The sequence below is a fragment of the Parasteatoda tepidariorum genome, chromosome 7, assembly GCF_982258835.1.
Source record: "Parasteatoda tepidariorum strain Cologne lab strain chromosome 7, Ptep-v5.0, whole genome shotgun sequence".
Classification (NCBI taxonomy): Eukaryota; Metazoa; Arthropoda; class Arachnida; order Araneae; family Theridiidae; genus Parasteatoda; species Parasteatoda tepidariorum.
In genome coordinates, this window is record NC_141761.1 from 26,866,866 (window position 1) to 26,884,629 (window position 17,764).

The 17,764-nt window shown below is 32.1% G+C and overlaps 1 protein-coding gene across 4 annotated transcripts in view; it reads right to left on the minus strand.

Annotated features, from left to right (window-relative positions):
• Positions 1-2,716: 2,716 nt before the first annotated feature.
• LOC107451864 (uncharacterized) overlaps positions 2,717-17,764 on the minus strand; it is a 50,225-nt gene continuing 35,177 nt past the window's right edge. Inside the window, exons 3-4 of one of the 4 annotated variants that reach the window (XR_015435412.1) lie at positions 14,622-14,881; positions 2,717-3,954 (exon numbers count right to left, since the gene is read on the minus strand). Coding sequence is in view for 1 of the 4 variants with exons in the window: in XM_087167552.1 (XP_087023678.1) it covers positions 3,422-3,954 (533 nt within the window). In the remaining 3 variants the exon portion in view is untranslated. Of the gene's footprint in view, positions 3,955-4,269; positions 4,408-14,617; positions 14,882-17,764 lie in introns of those variants that run through there. The other 3 variants (XR_015435413.1, XR_015435414.1, XM_087167552.1) reach the window with 3 other exon arrangements.

Below are 17,764 nucleotides of genomic sequence, written 5' to 3' on the forward strand. Positions count from 1 at the left end.
TTTTATACACCTTCAAAACATAATTCACAAATTTATAAACATGTTAAATATGACACATTTTAAGGGGGTCACTTCACTTTTTTCACCAACTGCATTTCTAAATTTTTATTTAATAATAAAAATCAAACTCTGGCAATTCCAAAATAATTTTAGTTTTTATTCTAGCTGAATTTGAAATATTTGCATGCTTTTTCAAAAACTATCGGTGCCATTTATACATCGTGCTGTCTGTTCCATTTAGCGATGTTTTCTCAAAACTGAAAATTTCAACAAAAAATAGACATTTTATTTTTAAAATATTACTAAAATAAACTTGAATTTTGGTATGCATAATCCCTATGTTAGTTACATTATTTCAAAGAGAGCTTTAGCATAAATGCTTATTCAAAAATAATTCGTTAACAAAATTGTGGTGCTTTTTTGACTTTTTTTTATAGATCTGCTCGTATGAAACTAAGAAAGAAGTATTTCCTAAAAACATTTTAATCCAGATTTTCAACAAAAAAAATTTTTTTTTAATTTAAAAAAAAAGATTTTTAAAAAAAATATGGATTTATATTAATGCAAAAAGAATACTTGATCTATGAAGAAAAGAAAGTTCGAGGGTATGTGCTGCGTGAAGTGATCCCATTAAAAGGAATGACCAATAACGATATTGGTGACACCACGATAGAGCATTCTCCTAATTCAGTGTTTCCCAAAGTGTGGTACGCGTACCCCCAGGGGTACGGGAGCAGTTTAGCGGGGGTACGCGTTCTTATGCAAAATATCTTGCAACAAACGAAAATTTCACAGAATTTTTCTTAAAAACAAAGCTAGCCATGAAAATTTACGATTACGTATTTTTCTATTGGTTATTTGTTTTGCAGAGTTAGCAGTTAATAATTAGTAATATCAACAGCCAGCTGTGATTTTTAACTTTTGTGCAATTTTTTTATAGTAAAAGTTTGTAATAAACTCTATTTATTTTCATTATATTTATAAAATATAATTTTTATTCTTCTCTAAAAGTAAGCTTGAGCAGTGTACTTTAACATCATTCTGGCTGCAAATGCAAAATATGTATCCAGTCTTAACAGAAAAAGCTGTGAAATATATTTTGCCTTTTCCAACTTCATATTTATGTGAAGTAGCTTGACCACAAGAGAACCGATTTATGGGGAACTGTTATCACAACAAAAACAATATCATCGTTCTCACTGATACAAGTAAACTTACTAGCAAAACTTTATACCAAAAAATAAAAATTAACATATTTTTAAAAAAATACATTCATTTTTTTTATTAGTGGTACACAGCCTTACGAAAAATTTAGAAGGGGTACACAAAAGTCATAAGTTTGGGAAACACTGTCCTAATTGATAGCAGCAATTTCAATATCACTGAGTAACACACGTGCTGCATATGATTATTTTTAAGGATGTGAGATAAACTAACAAAGTTGTTAATTTTTAGGACAAGCATTTATCAAACAATAGAAAATCACTTTGAGCACCATTTATGACTTAAACTAGAAGAAATATTGGGCCCCCAATATCTTCTGATGTGAACTACGAAGCTCGTGTTTTTTTTTTTCTACTACTTCTTTCAAAAATGATTTCAAGTGCAATACAGTGAAACCTCTCGGGAGCGACTCTCCGTTACACAGTAAAATGGTGAAGATGGGTCGCTTTTAGAGGTTACCACCATTTACTTCAAAACTGTTATCGGAGGTCTAGATTTTGCGGAAATGCCACTTCGGTTGGTCTCATGAAAAGACGGATAAACGAACAAAATTTAGCGTCTATAAAAATGATCCCAACTGATATCATTTTATGTAAAAATATATATATATATCGATTTTGAATGATACAGCTATTTTAAATAAATAAAAAAATTATGTCTTTTGTTTAAGTTTGCATTTAATTTTATACTATAAAGATTAGATAGCTTTGAAGGATGAAAAGAGGTTTGTTTGTTTCAGACGGTTGTTTTTTTTTCCAAAACAAGCTTTTTTTCTAACTTAACTTTCAACTCGGAAAGTAAATCATTGACCGCATCGTCTTTTGTGAGCTCTGACTGCAAAATGAGATTGTACACCCTTGTGCAAATTAATTGAAACAAACTTTTTTTTCCGTGTTTTTTAAAGGAGATGTTTTGGGGTTGTTTCGGTTACAATGGGGTTGGACCTTTGCAGCCTATTGACGGTATGATGCGTTCTGAGCAGTACATTACTATTCTGGGTAAAAAAGTTGTTTCAGAGTTGAAGAAACGATACCCTGATGGAACAGGGATTTTTCAACAGGATTTAGCTCCTTGCCATACGTCCAAAATTGTCAAGAAATTCATGTCTGAGAATCAAATTGAGACATTGGAATGGCCAGGGAACTCTCCGGATATCAACCCAATTGAGAATCTCTGGGCCATATGCTAGAATCGCCTATTAAATATGGACTGTACAACTATGGAGAAGCTAATCACGGCGCTAATTCATGTGTGATACAAGGACACAAATATTATAAATGACTGTAAAAAATTAATAGAATCCATGCCGAATCGTGTCCAAATGTTAATAAAGTGTCGTGGAGATCATATTATGTACTAAATATTTTTGAGTTTGTATAAATTTAAATAAAATAGCATTTTCTCTTAGTTTTCTGAATTTATTGAGTTTGTTTCAATTAATTTGCACAAGGGTGTATCATCAAAGAGAGCTCTCTAAAAAGCGTCACACAAATATTTCGAATGCATTTTAATCTACTTATTTGTTTTGTTACATTTTTCGTGTTTCCTTATTTGACCTTTTCCGCATTTGATAGATGCTTGACCGATGACTGGGAGAGGCTTGAATGGTCTCTCCTAAAGGTTCTCATCAACACAAAGTCAATGGAAAAAATACCGTGTTTCCCAAAAGGGGTCGTCAATAGAGATGATGGCTACATAGAGGTGGTGTATCTCCTGGAGGTTTCACTGCATATCAAATTTTAATTTGCCAGTAGAGATTTCTAAACCAAATAATCATGGAAATACCTAGAACAGCCAGAAGATATAATTTTAACCCTCATAATAAATACGTTCTAGCTTGAAGAGAATGCCTGCTTTCGTCATTTAAAAATTGCCGTTGATTGGTAACGAAGCATTTTGTGATCCTCTGTTTTCAAAGAAACAGTTATAACTTGTACCACTGTGCAAGAATAGTCTGTAATGCGGTATATTACACTACCTGTTAATATTATCACGTGATTTTCTTGTGCTTAAAAAAATTACATTACATTAAAAAACTATATTATAAAATCTTTAAAAACTCAAAAGTATTGTTTTGTTTTTTTGCACTATAAAACTTCTACTTCTGTATGACTTCCATTTTTTTAAGGTCAAATTAATCGTCAATGGTTTGGCTGCTCTAGGGCTAAAAAATATTCAATTTGTGATCAATCACAAGCTAATCGTATTCCGGACCCGAATGGGTACGACGGCCGGAATGACTGATATTTGGCAATTCTCTGGCTCGATACCGCTTTGCGGGTGTTGCCTCCCTAAGTTCAATTGCTTCGCATTCTTGGTGAGGATTCTTGGGTGACAGTCTGTTGTTATCGTTCACAGGCATGTGAGTTAAGTGAGTGATGACGGTAGCTTCTCTGTGCAAGCGAGTTCGGGTACATGGAATCAGTTTTCGAAAGAAAGCTGTGAAATCAAACATGTAGCTACCGTACACCAATGGATTGACACATGAATTGGAAACAGCAAACATGAACAGTGATGACTGCACTCTCGAATCTATAGCTTCAGCAGAGTTCGGATCGAAAAGGTACCACAGATCGATGACCACATAAGGCGTCCAACAGCAGAAAAACGTGATGATGATGATTACGGTCATTTTTAAAGTTCGCGCCCTTGATTTCTCCAGCCTCGAGACATCGGAGATTCGTAGATGAAGACGTCTAGATAATGAGCGATCAGGAAGGTTTGGTTCATCTACAAAGAAGTCATATCTTGAAATATTTTATTTAAAAAAAATTATTGCGAAAGGAAATATTAATTAGGTTATAAGAACATGCATTAATTCCATTGCAAATATGCATGCATTTATTCCATTATAAGCACCATATTTTGACTCAAAAGAAAAAGCACAAGCGTTCACATACATTTAATAACAGGATTAAAGTAGAAATGTTGTTGATGTATGATCAATTACAATGGATCTTTATAAATTATCACTGTGTGAAAATAAATAAAGCATTCCCATAGTCAGTCGTTTAGAATAAAAAAGGGCTCAAGGCTATATGATTTCTTTATCGATGTGGCCACTATTGTGTCCTAGACTAGCTGATGGCCATTGATCTGAAGCCAAGGGATTTTCAAGCAGCCACTGGATATAATAATCCCACTGCAGCAAAATAACAACCCATTGCTTTAAACGTTCAGGAGCTGCAAAAGGAGAAACGAAGCAATTTACCAGATCTGTGTGCTTCGAAATTGTATGTACTAATACGATAAGACCAAATTAAGATAAGATCCATAAGACCATGAGCCGTTGGAGTGTTGAAAAAACTCGTCTCATATAGGATACCATATGTGAATGGGGAATCGCATGATCATGGTTTTGAACGGATTAAGCTCCGAGCAATCATGGCTTCAAATTAATATTTAAGCCCTATTAAAGTACAAAATTGATATTAAAATCTTAGGAGCAACTATTGACTAATCTTGCAACTTTTTAATATTTAAGCAATTTTTTACTACTACTTTGACTGCTAAATAAAACTTGAATGAAGATGTTTCAAATGAACTTTTACATTTTCTACGTTTTTCGAATTTTTAGATCACATCCTCTCAGTTTTGTCGTTTCTGCTCTCGGCTTCTTTGAGAATAATTCGCTGGGTTTCAATTTTTTATCATTATTTTTTTTTGTTTAAATAATAATTTATAAGAAGACGGAAGCACTTGAAGCTTCAGATTTACTTATTTTTGCAGACAAAGAGGTTTGAAGACACTCAATTCCCGTTCCCATGCGTTAAAATGCTGATTAAAAGGTGAAAGTTTTTAACCTGCTTCTCTTACGCAGGAAAAATAATTTTTTATACAAATATTATTATATAAATGATTATGCAAATATTATTTTTCACAATATTTTCTTTTTTTGGAATTTTTTATTATTAACGCTTAGATTAATATTGAATGGGCTGATCCCAACAAAGACTGAGTGCCAAGTTGGAAAATTTTGAATTTTGCGATTTAAATAACGGTTTTTACAAATTTAGGGAAATAAAATATTTATAGTAAAAAAAATTAATGTCAAAAGTAAATTTAATAGGTACGTAATTTTCTAATCATAATTTTCGAATTACGAAAGCTTTTTTTTTTTGAAGCAAGACAAATCTTTCTCAATTTTCAAATAATTGCTTAAAGTGATTCATTTTGAATTTTATTTCATTCATAAAATGCAAACAACTTTACCGATTTTGTATTTATTTTAAAAGTAGAATATTATAACACAGAAGACCAGCTATTGAAGAACGTCAGTGAAAGTTTATTTTCCTTTGTCATTTGTAATAATATTGAAAATATTGTATTGTAATATTGTATTGTAAATATTGTATTGTAAATATTGTATTGTAATATTGTAATAATATTGAAAGCTTATTGAAATAACGAGAAAAAAACACCTTTGCAAATTTTCGAATATAGACCATAAAAACAACTCACAAGCTATTATAAAAGCTTAACGACCGATTCAATTCAGAGCGATAAACCCGAATTTAGTACGATTAAATATTTAATTTAACGTAATAAAATATTTTTCTGAAAAAATTTATTACGACGAAAAGTGTCAGAAAGGAACTTTAAATACTTTATATATTTCTAATTGCAACTACAATTATATAATATTAGTATTGTCAATATAAATAAAAATTAATGTCTGCTTGTGTGTCCTTTAGTTATTCCTAAATCAAAAGAGATCGAAAGAGATGAAATTGGCCTTACTGATAATTCGAAGCGCGAGAAAGGTTAATGATAACATTAGAATATTCTACGACAAGTCGTTCGAGCGAGATGGGTGGAAAGCGAAACGGAATTTTCGGATTGATTAAGCGTTAGCCATTGTGTTAAATTTAACTATGAATCAATTTTTAAAATATTTTTAAGATGACACCAGGAGGTGAACCTGGTTCGAAACTCAGCGGTGGCTGGTCGATACGAATTCCTCACGTGGCTTACACCGACCACAGCGCTGACGTAAAATATCCTCAGTGGCAGACAGATCATGGGTTGCAGTCCCCTTGACATCAGGCTAACCGTGGAAGGTTTTGTGGTTTTTCTCTCCTTGTAACGCCCATGCAAGTTAGTTTCATCAAACAGTCCTTCGTGAAAGTAAATTTCTTCTAATACCTAATCCAAGAGTTCCCTTGTCTTTTGGATTTAGTTCAAAATTGCAAAGCTAGGGAGTTGAGCATTGGTAATCGTAAATCCAAAATTGAGTCGTCTGTTCAAACACGGTTAGAAGCAACATTAACGTAATGGTATTCGCTAATTACGTCACCAAATTAATATTTCTAAAGTTACATGTAAGTTTGTTTATAGCAATTCATTTAAAATGTTCTTTAAAAGTAAATAATTTTCAAAAAAAACGATATGAAAAAAAAAATTTTATGTATTCAAAGGCAAAATTAATGGGAAAGTAGAGCTAACTCGCTTAGGAGAAACGTGAAAAATCACCGAACTGTTATTGACGCCAATGATTCTTAATTAATGTTTAGCTAATATATGCATATTCAAATAAAAATAATAAGCTATGTATTAAAATCAAGATAAATGGAGTAAAGGTATTCGTTTAGTGGTACTTCTCTCTCCTTTTCTTCCAGACGCGGATACGTACCTATGTTAGTAAAACCCTTACCCATATAATCCGAGTCTGGCCACTTTTCCAGCCAACCCCGGGAAAGGAAGGAGGTTACAAATATATAGAAATATTCATTTGAATATAGTTTAACAAGAATTTTTTTTATAAGTATACATGACATAGAAAGTAACAATAAATGAATTTTGAAATGTAAATTATTAAAAAGAGATTAATAAAAAAAATTTCTTTTAAAAAATCTTTGATTTCCTTAAATTTAGATGGTGATATTACAGGTAAATAATATTAAGTTCCCCATTAAAATTTTGATTTCCAGGTATTGCAATAAAAAAAGAAAGTAATTAAAATGTTATATTAATAGATAAGAAATTGAATAGAAAAATATATACAATATTTACAACATATAGGTAAGCATTCCAAAATATACATTAATTTTTTTTATTTAAAATTTTAGAATATTATCATTATCGAATAGAATATTCATTACTAATAATAATTTGGTTTTAAGTGTATTGTTGGTTATGAAATGTTTTTGCCAGGTTAGTAGATTAGTAATATTCGATGCACGAGTATGTCATGAGGCTGTATAGATGCATTCAGCAAGATAGTGTTCTGGAGTGCCCAGAAGGACGCAAGTACAGTGATCATTATCTGAGATGTTTAGATATTTTAAATAACAGGGAAAAGGACCATGCCCAGCTAAAAACCAAATTTTTTGATTTGATGGTATCGTCTTAAAATAAGCTAATTTATTAATAATTTTATGTAATCTTCCCTTATCTGAATTGTTCCAATAATTTTGCCAAATTTGTGGTAAAGAGTTCCGAAGTTGATTCTTGAGATCGGGAAGGGATATAAGTAATTTCGTTGTTTAGTTGTCGACAATTTAGCTAGGGCGTCTGCATTTTCTTTACCTGTTCTGTCATCATGCTCTTTAATCCATGAGATAAATAAATTTGTATTAAGGAGTAATTTTTGTATTTTAGTCGAGAGTGAATTTTTCGTGCCTGGGTTGATTAGAAAGTATAGTACTGATTTTGAGTCCGACAAGATTGTATATTTTTTTATGCCTTAAGTGAAGTTTGGGATTTGATGAATCTAATGCATTCTAAAATAGCAAGTTGTTCAGCTTGGAAGACTGAGTTGTTATTATTAATTGTGTAATGATTAGAATGATTTATGTTGCAAAATACAAAACCAGTTCCAGTATTTGTTTTCGAACAATCTGTGAAAAATTGTATGGATCTAAGTGATTATAATTTTTATTTTCTGTTAAACTGATTGAATTATAGATAGACTGAGAAGGGTGAAAAATTGGAATTGTTTGTTTTTCCTCGTAATAACTGTATTGATAATTTATATTGTTATGGAAAATGCATTTTTTAAGTAGAGTTATGATTATTGAACAGGACAACGGCGCAATCTGTTCTGAGAGAGATGGGAATCCAGCTAAGACTTGTAGAGCAGCTGTAGGAGTGGAGTGGCAGGCCCTTGTGATATTCAGAAGAAATTTCCTTTGGATTAAGTCTAAAGCTCTTGAGATTATAGGTGAGATTTTTTGCGCCCATGCACATGAACCGTGGACTAAGGAAGGGATTATTATGGCTTTATATATGAGTTTACGAGCTTTCTGGTTTACGTTTAGTGGTACTGTAAAAATTATCATACTACTATTGGCGACAATGATGCTTAATTAATGATGATAACATGTATTTATTTTATAACCGTTTTTAAACAGTCAACCCATTTTTTTATCATGCTTATTGAATTTTAAAAAAAATAACCTATCTACAAAAACGTTAATGGAGAAAAGATACTTATTCGATTTGAGGATATTATCCTTCTCCATATTATTATTATTATTGATACCGATGCTTAATTAATATAGGTAATATGTATTAATTGAAATAAAATAAATAAGTTACGTGATAAAAAGCAAAGTTAATAAGAAATTCGTGTAAGGGAACTGTGGAAAATCCCATGCACAGATGACAATTAGTTTTGGTAATATGAACTACTGGTATTGGGATAATTGGTGCAGTTTTAATAAGAATTTTTCAACGGGTTTCATAAAATATTTTTCCATTGGTTGTAAAGATAGAGTATGAATTGAAAAAACCTTTTTCACCTCTACTTTAAATTATTTTAGACAGTAAATTAAATATCCCATAGAGAAATGGTCCTTATCAAAACCTTCCATTTGTTTTTAAAATTTCAGCTTTAGTTTGCCATTGATAAATTTATTTCACACAAAACTCAAACAGTGAATGTCTATGCAATAAGTACCAAATAGGTATAAAGTATTACATTCGGTATTTACCACCGATGAACTTCACCAGTACTAAGCAGTTATAATACCGATGCTGTAGAATACTGTCTCACAGGCAGAGCCGGATTTTACCTTTCGTAGGCCCTAGGCACAGCCGCTTATGGGCCCTCCCCTCCTTCCCCCACTCCTCCCCTCTTTTCAAAATATATGCTAAAATTTTCTTCGTATGGAAACGTATTACGCCATTTTAGATGTATTAATTTCAGAAATGACTAAAAGGCGTAAAGCTTACAGTGATTTGTACAACAATTTCGGTTTTCTTGTTCACAAAAATTTGTCAGAATCTGAGACTAAACTAAAAGCGCAAAATTTGGTGAAAATTTACTCATTCGATTTAGAGGAAAACTTTGTAGATGAATTTTTACTATTTTCTAATTTGTATGAACATAAATCTGCACAAGAAATGTTGAAGGCTCAAATTAAAGATAAACTTGTGAATACTTTTCCTAGCGTTCACATTGCATTAAGAATATATTTGTCGATTCTTGGATCAAATGCAGAAGGAGAAAGATCTTTCTCCAGATTAAAATTGTTAAAATATTATTTGCTTTCAACAATGAATCAAGATCGTTTGGCATCGCTCGCACTTATGTCTATTGAATCCGACATTTTGCGTAGTTTGGAATTCGACAGCATAATACAAGATTTCGTTGAATCCAAAAATCGCAAAAAAGTAATATATTAGATCATAAGATTCTGCAAAATAATTTATTACCGTAAAATATTATATTTTTATTTGTATCTTCATAATTTTGTGCAAAATACAACTTGTTGTTTTTAAAGCTAAATTATTTTTGTCAGCAAATTTTTTTCTCCCAAGCTTTTCGTAGGCCCCTGAATTTCGTAGGCCCTAGGCACGTGCCTAGTGTGCCTATAGGTTAATCCGGCCCTGCTCACAGGATATTCCTTCAAAGGGATGTGTATAGCGGAGTAAAATTATTGGACAGTAGTTTGTTTTGACTATCAGAAATTAGCCGTGAGCAATATCATCACACGAAGTGATGCTAAATACAGTTCATCTAAATACAGTTCATCACTATTCTGATGGGATAAACTACCAAAAATGTGTTTTGCTTTATTAAGCACACATTTTTGGTAGTTAATCGGTAAAGTTGTCTGAAATTCATATCTGATTTGTGTTACTTTTTTGAATTGTGTTAGTTATTCTATATTAGTTTTAAAAAAATTTTACGTTGTGCGATAGTTTTAAGTATATTCTTGGCAATTATTTTAATGAAATTTCAACTTCATTTACATTTAAATAAAAAAAATAACAGAAAAAAATCTGATTAAAATCAAAAAAAGTTGAATTATTTTGATTTTTTTTGTGGAAAAAATTAAGATTTTAATCAATTTTGTACTTGTTCAAGCAGATAATGTTACAAATGATCTAGCAAGGGGTTTCTTTGTCGCGAAATCCTACTATAATACAACAAATATTTTTGATTATCACATAAAAAAAATTGTGTGCTATTCAAAAAATGAAATAACAAATATAAAATTAAAAACATCTAAAATCATTAAAAAGCACATCACATAGTAGTATAAAACAAAAAGACTGAAAGCAATTTCAAAACAATAAGCAAAAGATTTAACTAAACGATTACACATTCAAAACAACCCTTTCTAGTCACCGGTGGGACAACGCAAAGATTATTTTCTTTCTGTTGTGTAGTTTAAAAACATTTTTGGCAATAACCATTTAAATGGCTTTAAAATAGATTGCATATTCAAACATATCACTTCGAAGTGCAAAAAAAATTTTGGTTTGATACCAGCATTTTGTATTGCATCTGGTGCTACTGTCTTGTGAGACAAGATAAGCGTAGAAAATGAAGTTAACATTCAGTAGCCAAAATCAGTTTGCAACGTGTATGAAGGCTGGGATTTAGAAGACAAGATAGGTCTCTAAAATCAATCTGAAAGATATCTCTCTATATTTAAAAAAAAAAAAATGTTACTGAAATCGTCACCGCTGTTTCTGGAAATTTTTGTTTCACAAATCTAACTCTAAAACTATTTGATTAAACATTATGAATTGTACATATTTTAAGAAAAAAATGCTTAAAAAAGCATACTAATTTTGAAAAGGAGCGGTGGTGGCTCAGAGGATAGAGCTTGCACTATTGGACCGGGTTCAAATCCAAGCAATGGCTGGTCATTTCGAACTCTTCACCCTGTTCGCACTGACCACAGTGCTGACGTAAAATATTCTCAGTGGTAGACGCATCATGGGTTAGAGTCCTCTTGTCGTCAAGCTGACCGTGGGAGGTTTTCGTGTTTTTTTTTAATGTAAAGCAATTACAGGTTAGTTCATGAATAAGTCATCAACGAAGGCAAATTTCTCCCAGTACATGATCCAGGAGCTCCCTTGTCTTCTGGATTGAGTTCAAAACTACAAGGCTACGGAGTTGAACTAACAGTGGTCGTAAACTCGAAATTGGGTCGACTGTTCAAAATCGGTTATAAAATAATATCGAAATAATAATGACGCCATCATTAATTTGAGTTATTTTATTTCTAAGTTGTAGATTGCTAATAGCGCCATGTAATTAAGTTTAACGAAAAATATTGGTTAATTTTTTTGCAATCTCGTGTTCCTACGTTTGAAAATCGACAACTAGTCTCACTATTTAAATTTTGAATTACTTTTGGAGAAATTCATTAGTTAATGTTGATGGTTTTTTCTGATTTTTCGATGATAAGGAAAAACAAATCACAATAAAATTACACATTTTTGTAGCCACGTAAACTGAAAGATTAAAAGGGAAAAAGAAATTTTTTTTTATATATAACAGTTCTTTGAACAGCGGACCCAATTTTTGGGTTTACGCAGGGGTCTGTCCAGACATTTTGTGAAAGGTCCGTTTTTTGTGAAATTGTGAAAAAATTACTCACATTCTTTCAACCAGGGTCCGCTTTTATGAATTTGTACAAATAGGGTCCGTTATTGCAAAAAAAAAATTTTTCAAGGAGTTTTTAAATTGTAAAGACATACAAGATTATTCTCAACACTGTAAAATTGTAATTAAAAAAATTAAATTTTAAAAAATAAACAACAATTGCTGCTTCTAAATCAGAGATGCAACATACAAATATTTGGTATTTAGCCTATACTGCTGAACGAAGAATATTAATTTCGGACGAATAATGGAAGAATCGTCTGCCGAAGACAAAACTTAATTCGTTTACATCCATCTTTCTTGTTTTCTGCCCTGGAAAGGGTTTATTCGATTAACAAAATAATAATGAAGATAAACAAATTTGTGAAGGGTCCGATTAAAAGAAAAATCATTTTGTGAAGGGTCCGTTTTTAAGTTAAAATATTTTGTGAAGGGTCCGTTTTTATGAAAAGATATTTTGTGAAGGGTCCGTTAACGGACCCAAATTTCTCCCAAACAGACCCCTGGTTTACGACTACTAATGTTCAACTCCGTAGCCTTGTAGTTTTGAACATAATCCGGAAGACAAGGGAACTGCTGGATCAAGTATTGGGAGAAATTTGCCTTCGTGGAGGACAAAAGAAACATTTGAACTTTTTGAAAATTTTGAATTAGTTTTGGATTTATTAAATTTTAAATTTTGGTGTTTTCCCAGAAACGTTAAAAAAAAATAAAGTTCCTGCCTTTTTGACCGATATTTTCTGAGCATTTTTTCTTTCTTTTTTTGTTAAAGTTGCAATTCTTGAAACAAACAGGTGATGTCTCGATTCAGGCGTTGCCAGATGGACAGAAGTTTCTCTTTAAAAGTAAAATAAGCGCACACTGGGTAGGTTTCAGAATTGCAATTGTTAATTGCTATTTACTTTTTTCATTAGCTTTTAAAATCAACATTTAGGGTTGATATAGATTTTATAATCTTCTGATAGGAACCCCCCCCCCGCATCGTATATAGCGTTATAACAATAACAGTGCGACAATCAATGAGAAAATTACGTTATTTTCTTAAATTCGGATTTCTTTCCAGAAATTGAGTTAAGTCATTTACAGTTTCGCCCGAGCGTAAGAACGTCCTCAGTCGGCACTGCTTCCATACACTGATGTCTTCTTTTAAGGTTAAGTGCCCGGTTTCCTAAAATTTTCTCTTTTTTTTTATGAAATTTTCTGGTTTGCACTCACCCGGTGTTTCCTATTCTTTTCTAATATACCCCAATCTAGTATTGTTTTAATAATAACCATTGGTTATTAAAAATAACCAGATAAATCTAGTACAGAAAACTAGTGTTTCAAAAAGAATTTATTTGTGTAGCACAGGAAATATTATTTTTCTTTGATTGCCAACTTTTTAAAAGTAGAATATAAAGCACTTTTCTGAGTCTTTTATGGTAATCTAAATCCCAATGAATGAAACGGGAACAAACTAATCATGCCCTATTCTCTAAACAATAAAAAAAAAGGTTTACCATAACCATCACAAATGGAAATGCTCCAAACAGTTTTAAACCACGCAACGAGATTGATTTAAAATTGCATATATATCAAAAATTAATTTTTTTTCCCCGTTGTATTTAGTGCAGTTCCTTTTTAAACACATGACCTTACCTAAGCAGCTTATTATTTGCTCGATAAATTTAAAAGCAAACTTTCCATCGACAGTTTCTTAAAATGCCTTTCAGATATGAGGCCTGGTTTCTTAGGACTGGACGCCGTCAGCTGTAAATCAGCGTTAACCTCTGATTGGTCCATTTGTGAGTTTGATAGTACACGTCATCGAACGCTCATCTTGAACTACAATTGCCGTCCAACTCAACTGCAGTTGGATTACAACGTGACGATAACCACAGAAGCAATGGCGGACAACATGGCACATTGAAATCAGCCAAGATTTTGATTTTGACATTACTCTTCATTTAACTCAGCTATAACGTGTTTTTTCTTGGACAAAGTCATTATTTGTTCTCTAAAACACTGGTCGACAATAACAAAATCAATAAAATCTCAAAATAAATATTTGTTTACGTTATTAACGCATGCGCAATGAGAGATAATGTCTGCGTTGGACCGACTGCTCACGCTGAGCTAACAAAAAAGTATTTTTTTGGAGTCAGATCTACTTCAACTTTTCGCTGACGCCCAGATAAGGAGCTAGTTCTAAGAAACCAGGCCTTGAGCTAACAAACCAGTATTTTGTTGGCGTCAGCGGGATGTTGACGTCCCGCTGACGCTCAGATAAGGCGCTTGTCCTAAGAAACCAGACCTTAAGATAGAGTCGTAGACGTCGGATAGCGGACTGAGTCGATGGATCGATGATCAGCAAATTAATACTTCGCTGCATTGATGCAGGAAAATAAATAAATAAAATGTATACAAGCATATTCAGCATGCACACAAGTATAAAGACTGTAAATATACAAGTACAAACACCGTATTATGTAAGCAACAATGTATGCGTTATAAAAAATTTAAAAAAAACAAAAAGAGGAAAGAAACGACAGAATGTCACTGACATACATACACATGCAACAGTTCTCCACAACATCGGTGAAGAATAGTTCAAAATAGAACCTAACTGTTGTTGGCGTTCGATCTCTTGTGAATCTCCCACATAATTTTGGAGTAGCAGTAGATGATGACAATGAGGGGAAACAAGTAAACCACTGAGATGCAAAATATGTTATAGATGACTTCTTGGTAATGTGCTTGGAAAAAGTTGAAGCTCACACACTGTTGGAAGGTTTTTTGTACTGGATGGGATTCGACGTGGAATATAAAACACTATAATTAAGAAAAAAATATTGAAACATGTTAGAGAAATGCATTTAAATTTTCTTTTAACTGATTTGAAAGATTCAAAGTCAATGTCATGTATGTATTAATTCATCGAAAATAATAATGCATTTCATATGATTTTCCATAATTGTCTCACAATTTGACACTTCTTAAGCTCTTTTTTATATAGAAATTGCATGTTTGTTTGTTTTTTTAAAAAAAGACGAATAAAACAGTGATTTAGTATATTGTTTCGCCATTCAAATTATTTTATCGGAAAAAAGTATATATTCATTGCAGGACTCTAAAAAAACTCGGAAATTTTACCCGTCTAACTAACTGAACTAAAACTGCATCAACTCCATTCTTATAAGCTTTTCTCAATATTTTATTTCTTACTTTTTCGTGCTGAATAATAAAAATAGTGCTACTTTTTTTGTTCCGATTTTAAGAAATTATTTAGCTAAAATATCGATTTTTTGCACAATTCAAGACAACGAAACCGTCCACTTTTTTAAATATTCTGCAAAATAATTAATAAACTAAAAACTTCCCGATTTTTCTTACTTTTATCAAAACTCTTGCTTAATAGTTAAAAAAAATATTTAGAAATTGATGGCTAATCTAGTAATCTATGAATAGCAGCTTTCTAATATTGCGTTTTTCATTTTAATTATTGCAGCAGAGAGAAATATGATTTACTTTCGGGTAAGTCTACAGTTTTAAAAACTAAATATAACTTTTATTAATTTATATTAAACTAAAACTTATACAAAAGAAAAATTGTCAGAACCAGTAAAACGAAGCGGCAAAAAAACGAGCGCCATTTAGGCTTATCATTTCAACTACTTATCCGTAACAGGAATGTTCGAGTGTTAATTTACATTTAAATTACGTAAACGTATTAAGGTGAATATTACTCAGCGAAAAAGGTATTATTTGATACATGCAAGTGCCATTGTCTGATGCAACTAGTTTCCATGAAATAATGGAATCGGAAGAACGGATTTTTTTCCAATTTAAATGATAAGCCTGGTAGCTAAAATGTTTGTTTGAGCTTAACTATTAGACCCAGAAACTGTTAGATTAAATTAAGATATTTATTGTTTAGTTGAGTACAATATATGATTCCTGAAAACTCTTTTTCATATTGTTTGTTAGGGTATAAATAATTAACAAACGTGTAATAAGCTGAAAAGAGCTGTAATGATAATGAATTACGGGAGATTGAAAAAAAATCGAGCGTCATTGGATTGACTCAGTAAAACAAATTTATCTACACAGAATTTAATAAAAAAAACATCTCATCTCCCTCTTCTTAAGTCGTAGAATGTAATTCAATGTCTATCCGCTCGAAAGCAAAACTGATTTAGCCAGGATCGAGGCTTTATCTAATTCTCTCTTTCTATTAGAAAATAAAACAACCGTCCACTTTTTAAATTCATGAAATGTTGCAATTGCATGTACCAAACTTCTCGCGCAAAAGTTTTCCAACTTCAAGTGTGCGAATATATATATATATATATATATATATATATATATATATATATATATATATATATATATATATATATATATATATATAGTACAGAACCCGTTATCCGGAAATCAGAAAACCGGAAAACCAAAAAACCGGAACGAAATTCGATGAATTTTCCCACCATTTAAAAAAAAAAAAACTTTTTTTTTCCTCATAAGATTTTAGGATTTTTCTTTCTTTTTTGAAAGATTTTTACCTTACCATCATTTTGGAAATAATCATTAGTGTATTACTTCATCGTTTTTTCTTCTTTTTAAGATTATTTCCACAAAAAAATTTTTAAGTTGGGTTTAACAATAAAAAAAACGGCTTTTTGTAGCGATTCAGAAAACCGGAAAAATCAGTTATCCGGAATAGCGATGGTCCCGATCGCTCCGGATAATCGGTTCCCTACTGTATGTATATATATATATATATATATATATATATATATATATACTATCCTGCCACCCAGTTAAATGGACTTAGAGTGTATGTTATTGGACCCCTATAGGGTTGCCATAGGAATTGACTTCCAGGCTTCCATCACAGCTGAAGTGAGTGCTTGCAATGAGGATGGCCTATTTGGCTGGCTACGTAATCTGTTCTCTAATTGGTCCCAAAGGTGTTCTATGGGATTTAGATCGGGGCTCTGAGAAAGTCAGTCCAGTTTTTGAACACCCATTTCTTCAAACCACGCCTGTGCAAGCCTCGATGTATGAATGGAGCAGGTATCCTACTGGAAGAAAAACGTGCCTTCCCCGAAATATTGCCACAGAGTTGGGAGTGCAGCATTATCCAGAATGACCACATACAGCTCAGAGTTCATGTTTCCAACCATAACAGCTGACGGACCCAGACCAAACCACAAGAAACACTCCCACAACATTATGCCTCCATTACCTTGGCAACCGAGTGTCCGGATACTTTTATCCTGATAGTGTATATGTATATATTGCGAAATAAACTTTTGAAAGTTGTATATGTGCAACATGTTCGTCCATATTACATGCGAGATACACCAGTCACCCAGGAAGAAGAGAGCTCGGATCAAAAGAAAGAATCCGTTTCTGAATTGCTAGATCCAATAGAAGACATACAGAATCGGGAAAATCACTCCAATATCCTATCGAGCCCCTATCATCTGCGACGCCCACCTGAAAGACTTTGCCAAAATCTGTCCTAGAACCTTTAATGTTTACACTTCAATGTACATTTAGCATAGAGCGAGGCGGAATGCAAGGTTGGCGTAAGTTTAATTTAATCACGGTGCAGAAAAGTTTAACATTTATATAAGAAATGCGGCAGCAGATTTGATACTTAAATAGAATGCTTCTCTTTAAAACATTTCTCGCTGTTTATTATTGTTT